This window comes from Haliotis asinina, chromosome 3, assembly GCF_037392515.1.
Source record: "Haliotis asinina isolate JCU_RB_2024 chromosome 3, JCU_Hal_asi_v2, whole genome shotgun sequence".
In the NCBI taxonomy this organism is placed as follows: Eukaryota; Metazoa; Mollusca; class Gastropoda; order Lepetellida; family Haliotidae; genus Haliotis; species Haliotis asinina.
The window spans coordinates 67,924,079-67,951,775 of NC_090282.1; the positions used below are offsets into that span (position 1 = coordinate 67,924,079).

The following is a 27,697-nucleotide window of genomic DNA, read 5'->3' on the forward strand; positions in this document are numbered from 1 at the left end:
ATTACCATTTCCTGCATATAGTCCTGACTTAAATCCCATTGAGAACATTTGGGGGATGATGAAGGAATGTGTGAATCAAAAGGGGTTGACAAAAATTGAAGACATGAAGAGAGAAGTGGTCCGATGCTGGGACAGCATAACTCACGAGACACTAACCTCTCTGATAGGAAGTATGCCTACCCGTCTTAGAGTGTGCCGTGAAGCTCAAGGAGACTTGATAAAGTATTAAATTGTTACCTACACAACATGAAAAGGTCAGTTCACTTTCACAATACATTCAATTTTATCTGATTTGTTCTCGTTTAATAATATGAAATGCTTTAGCTATTCTCAATAATTTTGAACCATACTGTAGTATAAATATTACTACAAATCTCACGTGTATGTGATTCCGCGCACGTGATCAAACCAGGGCACGAATTATCTGGGCTGTCGTTATGACTTACACATGTTTAGTAAATAACATCCGGAGTTATCTGTCACAATTTGGCGTCCTCCGTCTAATCATCACATTCATTCTCATAAACTTCCACTTTGATAACCAAATCGTGCATGCGCAGTGTAAAGCCAGTCTTTGTAAGATGTCCGGTCAGTTTAATACGCTATTTAAGGCACTACATGACACCACACCATTCTAATAATACTGACTATCAGCTCAAGCCACCCCCTTCACCCACACCACACCCACACCAACATTTTCGTAAGCAGATTAAAATATTAACTTATAAATTTTGAATTAATTAATGCAACGTTGCGTTAAATCAACTCTCGCGTCCTCCAAACGTATTTCAAGCGAATGCCCCAGAGGTATATCCCTTAGAGAGCTCTTTCCGAATATCGTATGCACAACTTGTGACTGAAATCAGTTCGGCAAACATCATCTACACCGCCTGCGACAGTTTTTTGTAGATCGCAATGTTATATATATGGTGTTCCCTTTTTCATACTGCTAGCCGAACACATAAGCCATACTCTCTCAGTTTACAGTCTGTATATTTAAGTAACCATCTTTTCCCCATCCGGTCAGTCAACACCTGTCTAGGTCTTGTCCAGGCTACTGTAGGTGAAAGTCAGAGACATTATGAAAAGGACGAGTGTATACCATTCAGACCCCCTTTTAGGAAATTTATTTTTAATGTACTGAATAACAGGAGTTACCGACATCGTCTGTGCAAATCGGTGAACAAACATTTGGGTCAACAGAAAGCATTACATGAATCTTCGATACGAAGCGTACATCGTAGAAACTGCTCATTGTCAGTGGGTTGAAATTGTACATAAACATTCTATCTGCCTCATAGCATTCGGTCACATGATGAAGGGATAAGCATATACTCCGAAACGTTGTGTTCCTAATAATAAAGACGTTGATATCGATAAACCTCTATTACCTACGTCATTATGGGTATAAAGTTGCCCAGTCAGTGATTATCTGAAACTGAACACATGATATTTGTAGTTTAACTATCCTTTTTATACATCAATGAATAGTACTACAAACCGTGTTTGGGAATACAGATCACTCACCTGAAGCAAATATAAGACTAATAGAATTTGTTCAAGCGTTCTTTCACCCCAACAAAACACATATTTAATGCTGAACGGTTTATCATCCACTGTGTGTTGTGATATACAGACAAACAGACAGATTGTTTATTTGTATATGTGACCCTAAGGCCAATAGTACATCTGTAAAAATCCGAACAATCCGTATATGCGCTATCTGTAATTTCGTATGTTGTAGTTACATGATAAATCTATTGACACTCATTTAAAATTTACATTAGTTTCTATGAATCCAGGTATGTGTTACAGCACAAGAGCTACCTTAAACAACAACGTCTCATTGATTCCAGCATCATCATGGCGGGGGACACCAGAAATGATATTCACAAATTGTACCCATGAAGGGTATCAAACCCGGGTCTCCGACGTGACGAGCGAACGCTTCAACCACTAGTCTACCACACCACCCCTTCATATATTAAAAACTTCATTTGGGTGAGGCCAAGAGTTTATTACTTCATGTCACTGCTTAGATATGCCAATACATCTGTGTAAGCCTGTACACCACGTTTACTTGGGACGAGGAACACATTTATCCAAGTCCCAAACAGTACATTCTTTTCTTCTTCTTCTCTATCAAATTTGTATAATCTCAAGACTTTTGTACGTGCTGGGATTGAATTTCTGTTAACGGGACACCTCTCTGTTCCAGCAATTTGTAAACATCACGTTCAAAGTAATTGGCATTGGGTAATCAGGGTAACAAAGGACAGCCACGAGTTTAGAGAGGAATGTGAAACTGGTTTGAATAAACATAGACTCTATAAGCATTTTATGTGCCATTTGAATACAGAAAGTTATATTCTCCACCATATGCCTAACTTTTAAAGACATTGCCTGTATCACAGTTTAGATGTGGTGCGAGTGGAAACTGACCCCTATGAAACTGTTGCATTAGAAAATAAGCAAGAATGTTTTAATTGTATCAGTGATGTTTTGAAGATGAATTACGCGTTTCACTGTTATATGACGTTCAGAGAAAAGCGACTGTGCTTGTCGACTAACGCTGTCGGGTGGTCAGGCTCGCTGACTTGGTTGACACATGTCATCGGTTTCCAATTGCGCAGATCGATGCTCATGTTGTTGATCACTGGATTGTCTAGTCCAGACTCGATTATTTACAGACCGCCGCCATATAGCTGGAATATTGCTGAATGCGGCGTAAAACTAAACTCTCCTTTTACGACAAACATAGTCGCCTTTTGTGGCAAGCATGCGCTGCTATAAGACCTATTTTACCCCGCATCTAACTGTTAACATATGGAGCGTTTTCCAATACGTTTTCGAAGAAAAACACAACTAATTATTAACGTATGAATCGTTGGAAAGACCCAAACTAACATGCTCAAAAACTCAACAGAAAGCTCTGTAAAAACATTACACGATCCAATTTATCATTTTAATGTTTTAACAATTGACACCATAATTCGGAGTAAAAACAATACATGCAGGCAAAAAGAGAACACCCCAATTTAAGGTCCATGGCAGAGTCGACGCAACAGGAGTTTCGTGCTGGATGTCAGGTAATCACTGAGTCGATCACAGTAGGTCCACTCAATCATGGCTCCCCGAACTAAAACAGTTTCAATAGCTCTTTTAGGTGTCATATTGATTGTGTCTTTATTTGTGGTTTCTACAAGGAATCGGACTGCACTGAACAACGAAATCAGTCATATGATTTCAAATGAAGTTAAGAAATGTATTCTGTTACCATCATCATAATGCTTATTACTGTGCTCAAACACTTTCGCCGATGTGACGTAAAATATTAACTGACTCACACTAAGTTGAAACGTCAACGACACTGATTAATGATTCTAACGCTGACACACATTCCACTGTGCGGAAAGCCAAAATTATGCTGAACATTATGAGAAATAATCTCAAGTCATGTGAAATATAATCAAGTAATTGAGTTTATAAATGCTCTTAACACGGAAGTTGTCTCAAGTCAGACGTATTTATCGAAATCAACAAAAGGTCTTGATGACCCAGCAGTTTATATTAATCATTTTGGGGATGAAATCTGCCAACCGAGGAAAATTGCAAATTCAGACAAGATAAAATGACAGAACAGAATAGCAAACTTCAGTGCACAATAGTATTCAAAATACCTACATGGTGGTATGACAATTAGCTACATTCAACTGAGTATTGAACGAAACAATTTGTAATCATGAACAGATACATGGCAGATCGCATAGTGTGGTGCTTAGGTCCAATTGTTGAATGATAACGTTGATGCATCGGGTGGGCATCAAGTCAACGAGCCTGAGAATATCAACAGACCATGTGCAGATTATTCATTGGCCCGAGGACATTTATCAGTAATGTACACACATGGTTAAATATCCGTTGAAGTAAATACTATATCTTAATATCTAATATGTCTGTACGCAATCTGATTTTTCTTACAGTTTGCTTTGTTGCAAATTGACTGCTGTGCATGGTGAAACACTGTTGTAATTATTTGTATTATAAAGGTACCAAATTTACTATATTTCTTATTCAAATTTTCAAATGTGTATTCTACACAACAACCTTATACTTTCAATGTTGACTACGGTAGACAATAAATCAAGTCACTGCCCTTTATGATCCCACACAAAACACTTGTCGGTGTAAGGGTTTTGACCCGCATACTCAACAAGGCGGATCAGCATTTGGAACCTCCAGGGTAGACAAAATGCCTATGAGTAGTCTGTCTATTGTTAAATGTTTGAACTGCCCAGGCGGGTCTTGACTTTCTTTCTAACTTGTACCGGAGGTCTGACGTATAAAGGATACACGGACAGTTCTTCACAGACTTGTTTCTGCGTTGAAATCAGAAACTCTCTGAGTTTGAATGCAAAGGGATTCGGGAGTTAAATGCCCGAAACCTTAAATGATGACACCCCCCCAAACAAATAAGTTTAGACTCAAACACTTCAAACACTCACTGTATATTAAGCATAATATATTGTTCCATGGTCTTGAGGGGAACATGGATTTATGTACCCTCGATGTTTGTTTAGGTTCCAAGAGTCAGAAGGGCTCCGAGGGACAAGTGAACATCAATGTTAATTTTGAATTGTTCGAAGCTTCGGTACACAACTCTTTTGTAGGCATCGCTGGATTTTGCAGAAGACATAACAAAAGTGATTTAGACGTATTTCCAAAATCGATTTGCTTTCTCAAATCATACATGATTCAATGTTAATAGAGGTAAAGAATTACTACCACAAGGCACCAAATCAGTTTGGCATTCCCAGCGGGGTACATTGAAAATAGCAGAAGAGCGCGCAGCCAATCAGAAAACGACATTTATGTGTAAGGCAAGGTAAATGTACAATCATGCATATATACTTACAACGAAGACTGATTTCTCCATGACATCATAAGGAACCAACCGCAAACCTTATGCAAATGATTTGCAAGAGGGTCATGGATTGAATTGGTGATAAGCATGTGCAAATATTGTGCATGTGAACAGATGCGTTTTGATGTACAAATTTGTTAAGAATTTGCAATTTTCACTGATTTTGATCATTTATTAAATTCATGACAGTAATCTTTTCAACGTTACGAATTTGTTTTATAACACATCAGTTCATGTGTATACAGTACCTTTAAAGAATATTGTATATTTTGTAAAATTTAGTTTAGAAGAGATGTAAGTGGCTATATTTACACTGGTGAGTCAAAACTTTTGAAAGGGAGTGTATATAAATATATAATCATAAAATAGGGTACAGGCATATCTATATGTGAATTCACAGCACTGCAGTAAAAATGGACATAAAACTCTGCCCGCGGCTTCAAATTATTGAATAAAGACTTAAGCCTCAATAATTTTGCAAAATATGCAAAGTAGACATAATTAGAATGATTCAATTTATTTAGACTATGATGGATGACTTCAAATGTGGTGGACATGTTCTTCATGTACGTTCAACTTTTAACAATATTTTGCACAGGTTATATGAGTATGTCATTAATTTGCATTCAATCAGTCTCCAGTTATCCTACATTCATACGTTCTGATCATAATATAATAATTAGGCCTATCATGAAACTTATAGACAATAATGCTTTCTTTGGCATGCCACAAGGTTTTGTAATTTAAAGACTAACCATGCGAATATTTCACAAATTGAATACACACATACCACAGTTAGAGAGTTTCTTTCCGCTTTTTACCCTGAACGTCAGACTGTTTGTTCCAGTAGCAAGAGAGAAAACACACAACCTTGGAATGTGAAACAGTGCCAACAACAGAAACCTGCAGGTATCCATGAACACACTGACTGAACTATTGGAATCAGTGAAAAGTCTTAAGAAAGCTTTTAAGACAATGGAGATGGGAATGGGAGAAAAGGACATGTAGTTTGAAGGACGGGTTGAAGGACGTCATCAGCACCTGACCAACGCACATGGTCAAGATGCCAAAGATGGATCTGGGAAAGGTGCACAATGTCTGAACAAATGCTAGATGAACACACACACACACACACACACACACACACACACACACACACGCACGCACGCACGCACGCACGCACGCACACACATCTACACACATATCTACACACAGATATACATATACACAGATATACATATATATATATACACACACACACACACACATCTACACACATATCTACACACACAGATAACGCAATTACTTGATTACTTGATTATCTTTCACATGACTTGAGATTATTTCTCATACTGTTCAGCCTAATTTTGGCTTTCCGCACAGTGAAATGTGTGTCAGCGTGAGAATCATTACTCAGTGTCGTTGACGTTTCAAATTAGAGTCAGTCAGTTAATATTTTATGGAACGTCACATCGGCAATATCTCAGCCATATTTGGACATCCATCCATCCATCCATACATACATATACAGATAGATAGATAGATAGATAGACAGACAGACAGACAGACAGACAGACAGAGAGACAGACAGATAGATACAGGGAAACTGTAGCGCAACGGAGTGAAGGAACAGGAGGGTATTTTTCCATATGGAATACTTACAGTTACCTCCCCTGCTGCATTCGCCCATTACGCCAGAAGTGTTTTTATGTCGAATAAATGTTACGTAAATTCTAACAATAGCGACAACAGGTAAGACAAAAAAAAAAAAAAAATCATGATAAATTTAGGCAACATGGTATTTCTTTTTAATTTCTGCTTATTTTTGTTCCGTCACACCGGTTGAATAAAACATATTTCACGTGAGTAATAATTAAACATGGGATAGGAAATAGGAAATGAACGTTATAGTTGCTCTGTAGATCCAGGGAGCCTATATAGTGGGGGAGAAGAAACTCCTCGAAAAGTGTAGCCAATATGGAATTTAAGATTGAGTCCGTTTTTTTTTAACAGCTGATTAAGTTCGCTGAGGGTTGTAACAACTGAAATCCAATATGTAGAAGATAGGTTAACTATTTTGTCACTTCAGGTTAAGTCAAATAATTGCAATTGGTATTACGGTCGTATTACGACAGTAGATTTGTAGTAAAGTCTCAAGTCGCTATGTTATAGCTCACTGGCTTCTATTCTCGATTCATCGCGAAGGTAGACTAAATTGTGCCGATACAAACTTCTTTCACACATTCGTTTAATCTTTAGAAGGAGAACATACCTTTAGTTGAAAGGTATTTGCAAGTAATAGTGACAGTTTTGTGACTTAAAAATTGTTAGGGTGCAATTGAGGTGTGTGAAAAATATGACATTTCGCCATTGAAATGCTATACGCTGTTGTTTGAGTATTCCTAGTTACTTCCACAAAAACATCTTTCACATACACCATCAGTTCATATGAGGAGAATATACTATCAGGTGAAATGTGTTTGCAAGTAATAGTGATAGTTTCATAATCTGAAAAAGAATGTTAGGGTGTATTTGAGGTGTGTGAAAAATGTGACATATCGCCGATCTGCTCTGATCCGCCATTGGAATACTATACGCCGTTGTTTGAGTGCCATTGATGCCCGAGGGTTATAGATCCATAACTTCTTTCGTTCTTGTTGATCTTATTATTTGACAAAACTTGACAGGTGTTTTAGAACGCTTTGTGAGAGTTTTACACTTTATTTTTGAGGGCAGTGTGACAGTGTCAGTTAACATTTTGTGAATGTCCATGCCATTCCCCACATGCAATAAGATATCTTAATTAATTGTTAATGTAAACAAAAGCATTTCAAAGTAGATTTTTTAAAAGGACAGCTGATGTTAACACGTGTTCTCGCGATACTTTTGCATTCTTTAAATGTTTTTAGGAGGGAAGGCCGCGGTGTATCATTTATACTTTCATTCATTCACATAATTATGTACTTATTTCTTTTATTCTTTTTCTATATTTCGTTCTTTCATTCACATAATTCTTGCTCTTAAATTCTTACTATAATTCATTAATTCATTGTAAAATTCCGACTAATACAATAAACTGGCTGAAGTTCTGTTAAACCAGGGATAATCTACAACGTATACTCTATGTAGACTCCCTGGTTAAACACAGCTGACATTGAAGTTGCACTGGGAACGAGCTAAGTCACTGTGTGCGTTGGAGCATGACGAGGCACACGTTAATTATTACAAATGGTAAAGAAAGCAAGCGAATGACCTATCCCTGTGTGATAAAAAAGCCTGTAGCATATAGTGTGAATACGTAATTTTGACGGTGTGTATGTCTCTTGCACAGAATGGGTTGCCTTTGATCTCCTGTTTAAAACGTGAAAATTTAAAGGACTAAACGTAATAACATTACATCATATAACAGTGTTAGAATGAGACTTCTTGCCTACAGTATTATGAGTAACAGATGAATGTTAAGTCATTGACAGGTACATCTACTGTGTCTGCTTTATACAGAGACCTGGAGAAACCCCCAGAGTACACGTGTGTGAAGATGGAGATGAGGGGCAGCTGGCGCAACTGTAACGACAATAACTTTGAGGTCAAGCCACCGTGTCTAGTCTACTCCTTTGGGTCAGTAGAAATCGACATTAGCACAGCTCTCTAAACCTGAGCTAGAGTACATGTTCCTTGAAACAGGTCTGGTTGTAATTGAATTAATGAACAATTATGCAACCTACACGTCATACCCTGGATCTGGAAAGACTGGTCGTTTGATGACGCAATGGAAGCTCTTGGCTGTGAAGTACATTCTTTTGATCCAGAGTAAGAATAATGAACTAGAATGCCCTGTGACACCCTACCATAGTTCACAACGACATTTAATTACGAACCGCAATGATTATATTGAAGAAATACAGTCAGTCGGATTAATTTTGTTTTGAGAACAATGAAAGGGACATTTGATATAAAAAGAGTCGTGAATGTAGAACTAAAGTAGAGGAAACAACACAATTTCCAGCTTGGAGGTATATGATGTTTGGTAATACTGTATGTTAGTAGTTAGACAAATCAGATGCTTTATGAAATGATCACCTTTTGTACCTAAACTAATGCAGCTTATTCAGTAAGGTGTTTTATTTGTGTACGAAAGCCTTTCATTTCATTGACAAACCATTTGCTTAACATTCGACTATAACCCTTCGACAGAAGCGAGAATCCCCATTCATTCAGTATGGTGGTATATTTGGGTAAGAATGTCTTTCATTGACAAATCTTTTGTTTAGCCTCGGACTGAAGCTCTACGACAGAAGGGAGAATGTCCACTTTCATGACTTGGCGCTTTCATATAAAGGCAGCGATACGTATGTGCCACCTAAGGGCAGATACGTCAAAACTAAACAAAATGGAAGATCAGACGCCTCAAGACCATCATGGAGATGCTTGGACATACAGATATAAGTATGTATATAAATTCTAAACTAACAAGGGTAGAAAACTGTGATTAACATCACTTACTGCGTAGCTGGAATACGTCAATAAGTTAAGAATGAAACATACAATTTGAGGGATGACATAAGGCTACATATTTCGTTTTTGACACACCAGCTTCTAGAATGCCGATCAAACAAATGTTCATATGTAGATTTGAGCCTTGAGCCTTAAGTGAGCTTAAGTTTGTGCCGAACTTAGCAATATTCCAACTATATGGCGGTGGTGTGTAAACAATCGAGACTGGACCAGACAATCCAGTGATCAACAGCATGAGCATCGATCTGTGTCAGCCGATGCGAACCGATGACGTGTCAGCCAAGTCAGCGAGTCTGACCACCCGATCCCGTTGGTCGCCTGTTACGATAAACATCAGTTGCTGATTAATTCTAACCCGGATCTTCCTGGGAAGCTAGGGATGGGAATATGTTGTTGGCATTTTGTAATTTACATCGATGCGAGAAACACCGACGACATGAAACAATACATCCAATCTGGAAACAAACCCACCTCACAAAGTCACAGATTATAGTATGTAATATTTTATAGTATGAAAAACCCTGCTTGTTAAAAGAAATATGAGGTCATATCGATACAAGATAAAGTTTTACCATGTAAATAATTTTTCGAGTAGATAAACAACCAAATAATTTAATTCTCTCAACCGTGCATCTCAAGAATGGTTAGTGGAGTGAGTGAGTTTAGATTTACTCCGCTTTTAGCAATGTTCCAGCAATGGAGCCAGGGAAACGGACTTTACACAGTGTACTCAGGGAAAGTATAGGGCTCAAAATAAACAAACGAATGGCCGGCCGTGAGAGACATAGCGGAGTCTGGTCAGACAGTTTTCTGTAGATTGGCATCTGATTCCAACACATCCAAATCGACCTGAATACATAACCTGTTATGCAAGTGTCATGGCCATGAAGGAGCAAGGGGAACAAGGAACATTTTCATAAACAGAACTATGAAGAAAAGACCTTCCGTTTCCAGGCAGATGTTAAGTACGTCAATATATTACATAAAGATCTATAAAAATGCCAGAAGCAGTTTTACGTACTTCCGGTTTGTACCGGAAATGAACCGAATAACGAGATGGGATTATGGGAGTGAGTAAACGCCACAGCAGCACCAGGAGTAAAAGCGGCACAGGAGTCTGAGCACAAATCAGAACTGCAGCCAACGTCTCAAAGATTGTGGCTAAATTATGAAAGTCCTATGACGGAGAACTGTATTTCAGTACTGTGTATAGAAACACTGACAATGTATTAGCGATCCTAACATACATTGAAATGGCTGGGTTTAGCTGGAGTGTGTTTGAGCATGTATTCAACTCTAGCCTTTTTCTCTGAAACGCTTGGTTCAGGATTTTGTTCATGCTTGAGTGCACGGGTAGTCCAGTCATCGTAGACACCAGACACCTGCGATCGGGGGTTCGAATCCCGATCCTCTCAGATCGTGTTTCTATGCATGCCTACCCGCAACTCGATCTGCGCTCAAGGTTTTCACCAAACAGAGAATCGTCTACACCACTTTCCTCACAGATCAAGCTAACGCATTGTTCATGTTTACATTTTCATTTAGCATTCAAAAGATCTGCATGCATTGTCTCTCATTTCTGTCATATATACGTATTTGTTCTCATAAGGGCTGCACAAAATGAAAGTGTGTTAAGGAGGATCAGTTTTCATAGCTTGTTTTCAAATGTGCAAAAAATAACCTTCGAGATGCTGTAACTGTGAAATACCTATCTCAGTAAAGTAATACGGAGACTGAAATTTGAGTTTTCCCGATCAGTTAAACTCTAGAAAACTCTTATTTGACTTGGACACAGCATAAACATTCAATATTCTAATCATATCCCCGAAGCGATGTGGATTGTTAACAATTTTGTGATAAGAGCATACGTGTTTTTCCTTCGTTTATGCGACTGCCTACGTCTACGCTTTCGCTTACGTGCATGTAAGGGCTGTTAATATGTAATAACCATTATGCATAATTCTTTTGTGTCGATGCTTGCAACACTCAGGACCACACAACCTGACATCAGTGATCAATGAGCATCGATCTACGTAAATGAGACACGTAAATGAGATCAAGCGAGGGATGAGGTGGGTTGAGAGTATGATGGTATTCTGTCATTTACATCAACACGCGGGGGTAGCCATGCCATGTCACCATTCACAGCCTGATTTGGGGCATACGTTTTAAGCCCTAAGCCCTAAGCCCTAAAACATAGTCCAAAATGGACTAAACTATCGTATCATACAGTTTAGAGAACTTTGCATATTCCATTACATGACGCAATTTGTATTTAGATATCAAAAGGCCAAGCTCCCTACTGGCCGATTTAGCTGTAGACTATTGGTTTGCCGTACAAAGCGGTAAGCGCAGTAGTTCAGGAATAGTAAAACAAATGCACAGGCGGGACGTGATGACGTTTAACTTAGTCGAACATAAATTGTCCTCGGTGTTTCATTTAATGCACATACCCCCTTGTAATACAAACAAATAAAGCGATTTGAATCTAGGTTAAACAACTTGTATCCAAGGTGATTAAATTCTGAGATTTAAACGTTCAGTTGGCAAGGTAAAATTATCAGGATTCACAATCTTTATTTTATTTTATTCGAATTACTTTTTTGCTTAAAGTGAAATTCATGAGTACGTTTTCACTGCAAAGAGACTATAGTGAGTGAGTGAGGTGAGTTTTACGCCGCACTCACCAATATTCCAGCTATATGGCGGCGGTCTGTAAATAATCGAGCCTTTACCAGACAATCCAGTGATCAACAGCATAAGTATCGATCTGCGCAATTGGGAACCGATGACATGTGTCAACCAAGCCAGCGAGCCTGACCACCCGATCCCGTTAGTATAGTCGCCTCTTACGACAAGCAGCGTCACCATTTATGGCAAGCATGGGTTCTACCCCGGGACCTTCACGGGTCGAGACTTTAGTATCCACTAGCACTTTTATATTACTTTCCATGATCCTGTATATACAAACCTTTCAAGTGTTTGCTCTTTCTAAGTTGTTTCTTTTCTTGTAGCATGCTCTTCTTTTCTTCTTCTGATCTACAGGTGAAGACGATAACGCCGAGGTATCGGACCCCACGAGGCTCATAAAGACATGTTGTGGACGAGTACACAAGGGCCGCCTACTGCCCAAGCTGAAGGACACACAGCAACACAAACACCTGCCTATCAAATAATCCAGGATTGATAACATAAACAAGCACCTGACCTCTGGCTGCCAGGACATTTCCTTACAACTCATTTGTAAACACCTCTTTCAACACTTCATGCTCCAGAGACCCCAGCCAACAAACAAGGCGACCGGGACAACTTAGGAGTGAGTTTAGTTTTACGCCGCATTCAGCAATATTCCAGCTATATGGCTGCGGTCTGTAAATAAACGAGTCTGGACCAGACACATGCACCAGACACACAGGTTTAAAAATATCCGTGCCTGAACCAGACAGTCTAGTGATCAATATCACGAGCATCGATCTACGCAGATACAATATCACATGTCAACCCAGTCAACGAGTCTGATCACCCGATCCGCTAGTCGCTCCATAAGACTAGAATAATTAGACTGTCTTGTTTGGGATCTATATGTCATCTCTGTAAATATGCTAAACTAACCTCACTACAGTATAACACTGTTAAATACCTGTAGGATCAAGACGTGGCATCCTATTCAATACTTTACTTCTCCCCATCGGCATACTAGATCTATATTATAGAGACAACAGATCAGCTTTCACTACTGGGTTCGGGAACAACATAGCCTATATATAAAAAGAAGAATTAAACAAATACCAGAAACTGATAACCCAATAAGGCTCTAAGCCATAGATCCTACTTAACCCACATACGAGGTATAGCCCATCCCTAAATAACCTCTGCAGATAAATGCAGCCACAAACCACACAGAGACGCTTCAACAAACACTGATAGCATCACAGGGACAGGTAGTCCTATCCTGCTTGTCACACAAGAGCCCTTTCTGAATAGCTGAGCGTTCTTCTGTTATTTTCACGTACCTCGCTTACAAGATACAGTGTTACCCGCCTGTAATGCCGAACTGTGGAAATTCATTTGGTACTTCGTTTTAGTTGTTCCTTATCTCGAATAGTTGAATCAGGTTTGTTGTACTGAAATTGCCGATGGAAGGGGAGTAACCCTGAATGTGTTTTTGTTGTCTGTTGGAGTGGGTATTGGCTAATTGCCCAACTTTGGTACTCCTTATTTTTTAATCCGGTAACCGCGCTTCATACAGTGAAAAATTAATAGATACCTTTTTCATGGGCCCCTCGGGGACCATGGGTTTATGCACTCTTTATGTCCGAGCTCAGGGAACATAAACAAACATAATGGATTCATCGACCATTTGCGACCAGTGAAAATGATACATTACGCTGTGTATTGGAAACGCCAATGCTATCTCCATAGCAACAACATTCTTAATATACCTCTCGTATTTACACTTGTCACTTTTCCATTGCCTTTCTTTGGCTACTCTCGCTGAACCTAACGCTGATTTAAAAACTTTAGACCACTGTTTTCATAAGTTCATACCTACGTGAGTGCACTCGTGCGTACGTGACCAAGGGGAATCAAACAGTGGCGTAAGCATGTCATTTCTATTTACAGTCCCTATGTTTTTCTGGAATTGGAATGCATCTTTTCTTAAATATACGAGTCAACTTTACAAAGATGGTTTCAACAAGGAGGTGTAATGTCCCATTCCAAATTAAAATATCTCGAAAGGAGGCGTTCAACGATGAATTGCGAAATACTTCGAAATTGAGAGTAGTTTATTAAATTTCACAAATGTGACTAACGGGATCCGGTGTTCAAACTCGGCTTGGCTGACACGTGTCATCGTATCCCAGTTGCCTAGATCGATGCGTTTGACCTCTGGATCACTCCTTTACTTACAGACAGCCGCCATATGGCTGCAATATTACTGAGAACTGTCTTAAACAGCAATTAAACGAAACAGACTAATAAATTTTGGGTAAAGTGAATATAACCGTAAACTAAACCCGATTCTTCAATCGCTTTTCAGACGACTTCATTTGTTATGGTTGTTAGAGGCATGTGACCACATCTAATGAGTTCAGTATGGGAGCCTTTCAGAGCCTCTTGTACATTGTATCATTTGAAACCTCATTTTTCCCCGGTCACTTTCAAGCGGATTTCATCGGCTTTGATACAGTTCTATATCCCAATTTCTATATCCCAAAACAGAATACTATTTGACGTTATGAAATAAATTTCACAGATACTATAAATGTTATAGATATCTATATAAATATAGATATATAAGAGAATCATATATTTACATGTAAATTATGTTATAATTATAGCAAAACACGTTCAGTTATAGCAAAACATGTTCAGAACATAACCACGACATGAAATGGATGTCATATATAGGCTTAATGTAAGATGACGCAATATTTTATTAAACCAAGCAGCCTACTTGTGCGTGCGTGTTCGCGCGTTTATGTGTATATAAGGGTCATTCGTCGTTTATGTATAATGATCGTTTATGTATAATGATCGTTTATGTATAATTAGGAGATAAACATACTGTGCTGGAAAATCAGCGCTGAGCGACATATGACGAAATATTAATATATCCTTTATGCCAAACCTGTGTTATTACGATTTCAAGCAAAAATATACTACCTTGGGAAATCAGAGATATGTAGCATGGTACTACACCTCTTCAATTCAATATCTTGAATTACCCAATCACAATTCAGTATGAGTCATGGTAGACTTTATGTTATGTATCGATGTACAAATACATCATAGAATGGATCACTATAAGTGAGTTAAATATCAACTCAGTCTGATACCGTTCATTGTTCCAACAAAGTCTAATAGTACCAGATGTTTGGCTTGAAAAGTCACTGTGTTTTCGCACGTACATTAGACATTGAGAAACGCGTGTACAGACAGGACACATGCCAGCAAACGACTGTGTGAAAACATTGATACAGCAGCGGTAGAGTTGACAGTCGTGGATGTCGTGGAAGCTGTTGTCATTGCAGGAGTAGGACATGGAACATCCGAATCTGAAAAATTGAATTCGCCAAATAAGAATTGCAGAATTAAAGTAAACTGAACTGCCGCGCTGTGAGGAAACATGCTGTCGACATTTGATAGAGTTCCAGGCTATTTCGTCTGTCACTATTCAATATATGTAGAGGCATCAACACTGAGATCATTTGTCAGGAAAACATTTGAAAAGTTCACGACAGTTGGCGTATGTTTCAAGACAAGCGCAAACGTTTATTGGAGTGAGTGAGTTAATAAGTTATAGTGCATCCATACCGTGACGGGAATAATGATTTATCATAATAAAGGTTAATAAATTAAATCATATGTTGATGATAAACAGTAAAACTACTAGAGTATCACAAGTAAGGTTAAACTAGCATGTAATCATAAAACTATATTGTAAAGAGGCATATTTAGAAGTTGCGGGTACGACAGAACAAGTATATCTGGATGATGACTTCTTTAATTCAAAAGTACAACGTTTCGATACAGGTTCTTGTATCGTTTGCAAGTGTGAAAGATATGGTTTATACTTGAAATCCCATTGTTATCTCTTTATCCGTTATCATGATCACTTGTTAATGATAGGTTCTCTCCTTGTACAGTTCACACTTGAAAACGATACACGAGCCTGCATTGAAACGTTGTGCTCTTGAATTGAAGAAGTTGTCATCCATAGATGCTTGTTCTATCTATGTATTGTGAAAGAGAACATTACAATTTAAACACGGGCTATGGATCACCAGAAACTGTCTGTAGATCTCTAGGGGACTGGGGACTTTTGCTACGTGCAAGCACCCTGGCTGCAGTTGCACCATACCTTCAGGTGTTGGCCACACATTAAAAGAACAATATGATACTGTTAAAATTCGGAGAATGGAAAATGCTTTGAATGATACGGGACTTGCGTATCCCCTCAGTGAACGCCTTTTGGATTTAAAAAAATAAACTGTCCAGTGTGAACATGAACATATACCTACCAAAGCAGCAACGACCTATACATGTCGGAGCCTTTGACAAAAAGTACACAAAGAAGTCCGTGCAATTCTTGATCTGAATGTACGTCATCTCATCACAGCAGTAATCAGTGTATCTCAAACACGTCGTCCTGTTCACGACGTCATCCTCGACAGCTGGATGTGTTCCTGGTAAATGTCAATGGATATGGTCAGAATAAATCCATAGTAGGGAACCCACGTACTTGATAGACCGGAGGTTGCACCGTTGCACCTACCATTTCCTCGATGAACATTTTTTGCCGAAGCGAGGGGCGGGGTCGATCGCGGGTAAGTTAGCGTAACTATTAATTCGTCCCAACAATTAACATTTTCACAAAAAATGAAATTATGGACTCAAAGAAAGACAAACAAACACCTCTAGCTAATCGTGTGAAAATTCCGATTTATTGGCTATTTCTGAGTGAATGAGTGAGTCAGTGAGTTTAGTTTTAAGCCGCTCTCAGTAATATTCCAGCTATACGAGGGCAGTCTGTAAATAATCGAGTCTGGACCAGACAATCCAGTGATCAACATCACGAGCATCGATCTGCGCAATTGGAAGCCCGACCACCCAATCTCGTTAGTGGCATATTACGACAAGCATAGTGGCAATTTTGTGGCAAGCATGGGTAGCTGAAGTCCTATTCTACCCTGGATCTTCAAGGGTCGGCTATTGCTGAAAATAATATTGACACTACACTGATTTGCATGATTTTCAGCGAAAGAATTCAGTGTTACGGTTAAGGCATCAGTAAAGCATATCGTTGCATGCTATACTTTACGTGTAATTACGCTGAAACATTTTATGAATGATTAATAATCTGTTCAAAATTTCCCTTTTCGTCGCAGTATTAGCAATGGGTTGTAATACTTGCATAGATACGACATACCTTAAATACTTGCAACGAAATCCAACAATATCCGATACGTTTTGTATCGCAGAGTAACAGAAATATAACATTTCTATGATAAAAAACTGGCTACGGAATGTCTTAGCGTTCAGACTATGATAAAAAAAAAACTGGCTACGGAATGTCTTAGTGTTCAGACTACACCGAAGATCAACTCATTTAACGCTCGTATAGTATGAAAAACATCCTTAAATGTCGACACTTTTGTGTAAAAACTGTGAAAGTTATTATTTACAGGTTTATTTACGATACTATAATAAAGATAGAAAGACTTATGTGGTTTGTATAAAAAAATTCATGAAGGTATATCAAACTTCAAAAACGTTTTCTTTAATACCTCAGCAAACGCAAAACACTGCAGCCAATTCTTACAAATAAGAAAGACAGATTTCCTAATTAATCATAACACAAAACAGCAAAAAATATCAGCCAATCAGAAAATAGTCAACAAGAACGAGCTCTGGGTCAGGACCTTATTTGTTTTGAACGATGGCGAAAAAGACGATAATTTGAATGTGGATTGCTGCAATACAAAAACAGTTGATTTTCATAGAGATTAGGTTTAACCTTCTCGCCTAACGGAATTTGCCAGCGTCATATTGATAACATTGTCAAAAGGACATCTTAGATGATTGAAACCATTAAGAAACTGGTTCCTACAAAATAGAACAACCTACACCAGTTTTTTTCTGTATTCTGAAACTCTAAAACTACCACCAAGGCTTGCATAGTTAATGACGGTGTATTCGAACTTTTCATATATAACCTCTAGCCCGTTTGCTTCATAATCGCACCAACGAATCACTAATTATAAGGAGTTACAAGTAAAATTCTTCAACAATTTTCACATCTGTCTGAATTCTTTCAAGGAACATTGGTTCGTGCGGATCGTGCGGATAAGTAAAGAAGTACGAATTCAGTTTTTGCTGTTTGTGAGATGCCATGTGCATAGTGATAACGTGGATTGCCTGTTCGTACCATCATTTTGAAAATCAATATTACCTAAACTCGAAATATCAATAAAGACATCGGAATTGATGTCGAAAACAATCTCATTTCTAAATGAAAATCGTCGTAGATATTTCGTGCATGTGTCATTGCTACCCTGTGGCAGCCGACAGACACTTGAACCAGGCAAACACGTTTAGTTTGCATTGTGAAAACTATACTGAACTCTTGCTGTTTGTAGATTATGTTGTAAGCGATGGTATGATTATGCGTGTGAAGTAGGAGCTATGTGGAAACTTTCATTCATGAATATAACTTTATCACAGGTGCACATCTATGATTATATCACCCATCCATTCTGATATCACTCAGCGGCACCTTACATGCCATTTTAGCAGGATGTGTGCACACACAAACACGCACTACCCGATAATATTTATTGTGGTAAATCTTGTCAACCGGCTAACAGGATGTGTGAGAAAAAAACATACAATACTACACATCTTCTTTTCTATAACTGCAATATAAGAGATTGTCTTGCAAGAATTACAAGCTGTGTGGATTTTTCTAATTGTGGTATAAAATAACATTTATGTGACTGTCCTGGTTGAAAACATTATTTCCTTAATATTTTGCCGGGAACGTACAAATCAAACATCTCTACCCTGCCACACTAGCAATGATTATGTCCAAACACCATTACAAAATCACTTTTTGTTTCCTATAACATCAACAACGAGAAAGAAATAACTGCTAGGACAGACAAATATATTTATTAATCTGTAATTATTTGGTGATGTGTATATAAGATATACAGTAGGCTAAAACTTGCAAAATATGAAAATGTTACATAGATATACTCAAAATGAAATCTAGCTGTTTTGGTATTTCTAGTTTTCTAGGCAGGCAGAAATGTTAATGTTGCAGCCGGTCAACGTCGACATGTTTGAATATGTTTGTAGAGTGCTCGCAGTAAGCACACGGAACACACGTTTCCAATGCTGTTTTCGGAAACACATTATGATATAATACTTGTGAACTAACCGTTCAGCCAGATGGGATAAACTGCACCACAGCTGTAGAGTTCAGGGCAGTGTGATGTCATCTGTGGGAACTCTTCACCGACTTTAACCCTAAACCATGAAGGAGTGAGGAACTCATCGCACTTTTCATCTGTTTCCAGATAAGGACATCGTGGACTTCTGCCGCCATGGCTGATAAGGTCAGTGTAGTTGTAACAAGGATCGTCCAGGGGCTGTGCTGCAATGTTTATATATTTAACCAAGATGTTTGCTAACATCTACTGTTTCTTTCATTCATGGTTGCCTATAATAGTAGTTTTTAAAAAGGCAAGATCTCTAAACGGTCTTGCACGACCAATTGCATGGGTATCTACCTCTGCAAAATGCCTTCGGTGTTCAAAACATATTCTACCATGACTTCAGTAAATACTGGATTATGCATGATCAAAGTCATTCAGAGGTGTATACCTCTGATTTTCCAACACATTATGTATTTGTTTAAAATCTGAATAACACAGTTATGATAGAATGGAGATTAACGTGTTGTTTTGGAAAATCAGACGTATATAATGATATTATAATAGCTCTAAATTTTGCATTTTAGAGCTATTAAAATTTCGCTATATACCTCTAATTTTCCAACGCTGTATGTTTATCTCCTAAAACGACTAAATAGTTTATTCAGACATCACTTCAAGACCTTCTGGTCTTTCCTAAAAGGGAAGAGCCTAAACATTTAAACACTTTATTTGTCGGTATATTCAGTATGGTTAGTGATCGATTGTTTTCTATTTTTATTCGTAAAATATAATGACAAATGCCTTCATATATGATTTACAGTAAAGAATATTTTTGTTTCCCCAAACCACTTCACGATTTCCAATGGCCACTCGCCAGACAAACATACACGCAGACCCGACAGTAATGCACAGACACTGTGTGTAGCAAGATGTAGATCAAGATTTGTTCATACAGACTTACCCAAGTTGCCCGTGATGAAAATCACAAATGCGCAGAGTACGTTCTCCCGCTCTACCATGTTGAGAAATTATATCAATCTGTAACTGTTACAATGATCTCATTCTTAGGTTTGCTGTGTTTGTTTTAACCTGTTTGACCTCAAGTGGTAGTTCGTTTCTCTTTGAACAAGATATCGTTCCGTTGATAGTTGAACTGGTAATCAACATGACACCCCGACCTGCATTTCGGCTGTACAGGTATGACATGTATTGATTATGTCACATTGCGTCTGTAATACCCAGTGCACATGAACTCATCAATACGGCCTGAAAGAGCTCAAAGGTTATCAACATTATTGCATTGCTTTTCCCAAAGAGTTAAGACGTTGGTATTGATATGAGATAAAAGTCAACGCTCTGAAATGTTCAAACGTTTTTTTCTAAAACAAATAAATTTTGTACCGGGTAGCCTTGAAAAACATTAAATTTCAACAAATGATATTCGCTGTAAAACATTATTAGTTAATCAACGGGACAATCGTTACTAAGCTCTGTGATCATTTATGATATTTACCATACAAATCTGTCTTCTGGTTCATGACAAATCGCATCAATCTACATGAAAATCGTTCTAATCTATCTTTAATTCTTCGGCCGAGGATGTTGCAACTGTGTTACTGCTCAAAAGTCCTAAATACCGTAGATAACGACAGGTTACAAAAAGCAAACAGAGCAACCGGGGGTTTCTTTCCCATTGTATCATACTGCAGAGCAGTGTAGTTATGTTACAAAGACTATTTACCGTACTAAGCAATGCAGATTACGAAACATTTCATCTTAAGAACATGAACATCCAAATGAATATACATTGGCATCGTATCTAGATATTTCTTCTTTTGTTTCTTTCTTCTCCCTTTTCTCACCTATTCTGGTTGTCATTAATTATAACATTACTAAGTTCTGATGAGTTTACTTATATTCCATGGGTGTATTCCAATGATCGATGTCATGAGCGATTATTTTGGTAATGTATAATACATTCAGGCAACTGCAGCTGACACACGTATTTTTACTGTTCACACATGTGGATTCTTGGACTCGTACCATGTCCAGTACCGCGAAGGAATTGTGTCGTGATACCAACATATGTCCCGGGCAACTCCATGATACTCTGGCACGTCATCTCAGAGACTAAACTGCCTTTAGTTGACTAATGTTGAGAAATGGAAATACTATCACCAAAGGTGAACTCTGCTTGAAAAAAGGCCAATGGCAAGGGTAACATGAAACACTGCTGACTATAACCTGGAGACCGAATGTGAACTATCGGTACTAAATACATGGGGAAACATTTGGAAGACTCACTGGTGAAACCTTGTATGAGGTTATTTTGCATTATCACGGCATTATTTACACAGCAACATTCGTTTTCACGCCAACCACTACCTCATTTGCACGCAAGGAACACTTAGAAAAACAAACGAACAATAAGACTCTATTTTACCTGTAAAGGATAATGATGTATGTTTTGTGTTTAGATGGGCTTGGTTATGTTAGGTTGTCTTTCACACAGATGCGATAATACAGAACAATATACTGACAATAACGTTCATGTAATAATTAAGAAAAAAGCGACGAACACTCTCCATAATCAAAAAGAGTCGACGGCACGATTTTGACCCTATTAGCTATCCTAATCAATAAAAAAAATATCATTGGTCATTCTCGAGAAAATCACAAGCTACAAGCACAATCAATGGCAGATCCGTTTTCCGATCATGAGCAGCACAAGATTGCATTGCATAGATATTATGTATGTTATACTTCTTTCTTTTGCACCCTTTGATGCAGTGAGTGAGTGAGTGAGTAGACTTCACAAATTGAATCAGTCCGTAAAAACGGACTAACAAACAACAAACAAATGTGTTAAATGTTCATTAAGTTGAAAAACCTATTCAGATCAGTATAAACTATCACTATAGCAAACTATGTGGTAGTAAAATGCCAGATGAGAGATTACTGCAATAAATTGCAATATTTACCTTTCAGCAACAGAAATGGAACTTACAACTAAGGTATACAGGTCTGGGTATGATAATCGTACACAACGCTACAATGATGGTATCTTTAGATGTAAAGCGAGGTGAAAGGTCCTTATATACTAAAAGGCAAAAGAAACGGAAATGGCAAACTTTCTTTTTACCTTGTTTGGAATGTAAGGAATGATAAAATAAAGAGGGATGTAATAAAACAAAAAAAATATGATGAAGGATGTTTGAGAAGAATGGTTGATACAAAAACATTTATGGAGGTTTTGAAACTATCTACTTTAACTCTGTCATTATAGCTTTTAAAGACATAAGAAAGCATATGCAAAAACAACAACAATAACAATTAAATATTCAAGGTACTTTCTTACATTATAGATACTGACTGCATATATTAGCTGACTCTTGGAAAATAATTTGTTTAGAACATTTCAGTCATAAATCGGGGACTTCTCTTCCCACTACCTTGATGATTAACATGTATCCATATTTACCTGACATCACATTTCTCTTTTATTAACGTATTATGTCAATCCCCAATAAAATGTACATTCAACACTAATATTCGCGATTCGTTACTTTTGGGAATTGGCACCCTCAATAATCCGCACCAGTGTGATACGATGATACATACTGAACAGTCGCCGAGCTTGACTGTCAAATCCAGTAATTATCGCAACGATTATGGTTCCTGGGGATATATATGTATTTAAAAAGTTTGATTTATTGATTTTACCTACCATGTTGTATGGCTCTGATTTTTGGGGTCATGGAAAAATAGCTATGTTAAAATCCGATTGTGAAATCAGTCATTTCGACCAAGACGGTCATCCATTTCGCCTTTTTTAACAAAAATGAATATACAACATATGTCATATTTGGGATTTCACTTTCTTAGTAAAGAACAAATTCTAGTACTTTTTTCGGTTGAGTCCCATCCGGGATTCGAACCCGCACCCTCAGAGTCAGGCACCTAATCGCCAGCACACTAAGTCAGCCGCCTAGCCCGCTCAGCCACCGCGACTTCCACATTTCACGTCCATCTTTATGTGGTGGACACAGGGGTTTGTGAGGTGTGGCTGCTCTAGGCACAGTACGCATCAAACAAACAGGTGTAAATGCTTCGAAGCCATGAGGAAGTGCCACAGTCACTGCCACAATAGTTTAACTGATAGTGACGATACATGATGTTGAAATTGTGATCCATTTTTGTAGATTAAATTATAAAGTGAAATTTCAAGAAATGACTGAAGTATCGATATATTGATTGTTGTTACACAAAAGGTTTACCTTAGTCCTTTCAGCAAATGACTAACAGTTTTAGTTATTTCATGAAGTGGCTGATTTCACAATCTGACTATAACAGATATACTTGAAAACGTACATACAAAGTTTTTAACATTAGCCTAGTGGCTTAGAATGTCTACGCCTAAATATTTCTTATATGGTGACAGTGTTCGCGTTAACGCAGAAACCTGCGTTTTTCACGCAAAAAATAATTAAAAAAATATTTTGCGTGTTTTGGATTCTGATCTACGTAATTCTGAAAAGTACCTTAAAACAGAAACATATAGAAAAGCAATAAAATTTGAAATGATTCAGGGTTGTGAACTTCTTATGAAAATTTCAAGCGCAAAATATTTGGACTATATATTTATCATTTTATTTCTGCACGCATTCGTACAAAACCTACCGCCAACACTGCTGATGAATGTGGAAGATATCCCATCATAATTCATGTATCCCACAAAATTAGTTGTTTTCATAAACACACCACGCCCCTGTCCCAATTCATAATATCGCAGGTAATCTATAACTTCATGTCATTAGATAGCATGATAACTAATAATCCTACATTTAGTAATGTACATATGTACCCAGGTACATTTAGAACATGGCTGCTGAAAATATTTGCTGAAAATATTACAAAGTAGGTTAAAATATCATATTTCTTTATGAAGACAATAGAAATAGGTCCTAAGAGACAATACTATAAATATATTAAGACCCTAGTATCACTTGATGCCTTTCTCTTATTGCCCAAATATATTTACTACATACCCACTATTGAATTTCAAAACATCTAATCATTGGTTACCAAATGAGACGGAGCATTGAAATATTGCTGCAAGAGAAAACAGAACTTTGTGACTCGCCGGCAGTTATTTATCCTAGAAGAAAATTTCTTCCAAACAAATTGATCTAACACTCAAACATTTACTAATTTAGATTTAACTTACTGTTTTAAAAAAATTAGGAAGGTTTGTAAATCTAACTGATGTGTGTAGTATGTACTCGTACACCGCCATTAGTGGTCTATTGAGAACATAGTGACGTGAAGTGTAGAGGATGTGTGTTCGTACTCGAAATTTCCCCGAGTGCAATGTTCTTCCTGGTTGAGATAACATTTTGGCGTTATCAGGAACGCCATACTTGTAACTGCGCAAAGACATAGCTTTAAGATACCCCTGTTGTTTATACCAAGGGCTGTTTATCAGTCATAATTTATGTTCGTTCCTTTAAGTCAGGATCATAGATCCTAATATCCTCTCTGAGATTAAATAAGGTTGCTGGTGGCCAGTAGAGTGTGGTTAAATTAAAAGCAAACATAGATATATACAAGTGTGATTGTGACTGCTAAACCTGTTGAAGGTTAAACCCAGGAAGACCTGTGATTACTGAACCCGGGGAAATCTAGACTTGCTTCATTTAGGGCTTTAGCATTGCAGGGAGGGCTAAGTTGTGGGGAAAATATTGTGGTTTAAGGACTTAGACACTGACTAATACAATTCTGACGATATCACGAGCGTGTGTTTATGGGTTCGTTATGAAATGGTGACAACACGAGGTCTGAAAGAGCAGGATTCCATGGCTGTTTTACAAGAACGGTAACACAGCAGGACGTAGATCTGGACATTCTTACGTTAGTGACAGCCAACTATGTCCTCTGTCAGCTAAACGTACCAGTTCAATATAAGTTACATAAATAACATACGTTTATGGCCGATGTTACTTTGGTAACGCCCTGATGCCATGCATTAAAAAATCGACATGAAACGTAAAAGTGATGGATTTGGTTTACGTCGGTGCAAAGTTGTTCTCAATGGTCGTAGTGTGTCACCTAGATGCTAAAGAAGAAAATGCGAGAGAGACTTGCATGCCTAAATTGCCTCAGTCCTAGCCTTGAAGACCGTTCTGGTCTCCTTTGGGAATGTATTTACACTATTTTTGAAGATGTAGCTTTCTAATAGCTTATTTCTGGATCTAAATGTCTGTTTATCTGTCAGTATTCGTTGCAAACGATCTTTTTGTCATTCTTGGTGCAGTCAGTGTTCGCGGTAGGTTTTGTTCGAGTGCGTGTAGAAATATTGAGCAACTATTACCATTAGTATGCGTACTCGAAAGCTTAAACGCCATTCTTTCCTGAAGTTGACATTTTGGACCAAACAGTAACAATAAAACATCATGAAAACATTCTAACGAGTGTGTATTTTCTGTATATTTTGTTATTAATTCAGTAATAATTAGTATTGGGTCACAATGTTTAGTGTTTTGAATAGTACATATTATGGGTCACATTTCGTTTTAATATCTGGTCAACACTTTTAGCATTCTGGCATTCCGGAATTTATCTGTTCCTAGTTTTCGATGTTCACTTCCGGGATACTGTTTCGAGACCATTTTACAGTGTTGACGATGTTCGTTTGTGCCCAAACTTTCGGGAATGACTGTATAAAATATATATAAAGGCTGGTTGCCGTGTGGAGGGCGACACTCACATTCATTCATATTTGCTGGAGTTACCGCCAAGACTAGAAATCCTGTCAACGCCTGAATCTACATTATCTGCTGTCGCACCGATCGCTGTGTTTACATTCTGCCATAGTTGAATCTCTCTCACACCGAGACTTTGGTGAGTTTGCTATTTTGTATTTTGTGACCCACTGACTTAGGTTTTGTCTCTCTTGAATTGTACCTGAAATCAGCATTGTTATTTTGACTTGTGACTTTGTATACCTTGCTCTCGTGGTATAACAATATAGAATTTGAACGTAAACAACTTGTCTTTGTTCTGTTTTGCTGGTTTACAAGTGGATTTCTTAAACTGTTATCACGATATATTCTTAACCGTAACAACATGCAATATTTCAGTTTACAAAATGACATGAAAACGTCCACGACGTTTCGTCAGCTACCCGTATCCATGTACAACAATGGGTCTTCAGAGTTCCAAAATGGGTGAGTTGAGTGTCTCTCTGACACTCCTGGTCATGCTTGTCTTGTGTCGTATGTCTCCCGGCGCAAGCTGCTTCCACACAAGCCAGATCTTGTACATGTGGATCCAGTGTATGCACTGTCTTGTTTGTCCAAGAATGGCCCAGGCAGACTCGAATTGGTTCAGATCCGGACTCTGGCCATGGAAGTTTGGTTACAGCGTCATTGGAGAATACAACTGTCACAAATCGGGAACGGTGTCGTCGGGCGTTGTCATCCACAGATGTAGGTCGAGTATCTAATGCGTGGCTATGAAAATGTTGAAAAAGAACAGGGTGAAGAATGTCCAAGACGTGATAGTCGCCACAGAAATTTCCACAAACAGTTCCCAAAGTCCGGTTTACAACCATGGGAGAGACAACACCAGACCATGACAGATCCACCATCGTAAGAAATTGATGCTCTGGTGTTCTTAGGCTCATAGGCAGTGTTCCTGCTCCTCCAGACTCGCTGCCGCCCGCCTGTGGCGTGCTGCAGAAAGTGTCTCTTATCCGACCAAAACACCATCCACCATGACATCAAATTCCAATGACGTCGGGGTAAACACTTAGTTTACTACAAATTAACTCTTTGGTGAAGACTGGTCAACGCTGGACACTTGATCACCTTTCTTGCCCTCATCCCATGTAGCTTTATGCGGTTTCATACAGCCGTCTGCCAAGGGGAAACTCATGCATCCGGACGACGTTCGTAGTGAAAGGCTTACGTCCCAGTTCTCAACTTGAGGATCGGGGTTGACCTGACCTTGTTCCTGTGACTTTGTTTTTGAACAAGTCAACTCATGACGATGCGGTGGAAGTCAAGCTGTCGCCTAATAGCTCTGCATGACATTCCAATAATTTGCCTTCGTGCCATTGTTACAAATGAAATTATTAAGAAGTTTGGTATTTTGTGCAGTTAGCTGCAATGCATTAGTCGTGAGTTTTTGAGACAATTGTGGCTAGTGTGCTTCAACTGCATTTTGGGGTGTGTTTTGACGACTGATTTAGCAAAGTCCTCAAACAGTATTGAAACGGAATGTAGTTCAAATAAGAGTCATCCTTACAATTCAA

The 27,697-nt window shown here is 38.2% G+C and overlaps 2 protein-coding genes and 1 pseudogene across 1 annotated transcript; 2 read left to right on the forward strand and 1 right to left on the reverse strand.

The window, feature by feature from the left end:
- Positions 1-27,697, forward strand: part of LOC137278370 (tolloid-like protein 1) — an 83,274-nt gene that overhangs the window by 8,451 nt on the left and 47,126 nt on the right.
- Positions 8,376-10,435, forward strand: LOC137277244 (probable methyltransferase-like protein 24; annotated as a pseudogene).
- LOC137277006 (pancreatic secretory granule membrane major glycoprotein GP2-like) lies at positions 13,704-20,544 on the reverse strand. Its single transcript, XM_067808665.1, has 4 exons — positions 20,345-20,544; positions 19,386-19,601; positions 16,465-16,629; positions 13,704-15,498 (listed from the first exon to the last, which is right to left on the reverse strand). Exons 1-4 carry the CDS (start codon positions 20,400-20,402, stop codon positions 15,353-15,355), a joined length of 585 nt encoding a protein of 194 aa, XP_067664766.1. The 5' UTR covers positions 20,403-20,544; the 3' UTR covers positions 13,704-15,352.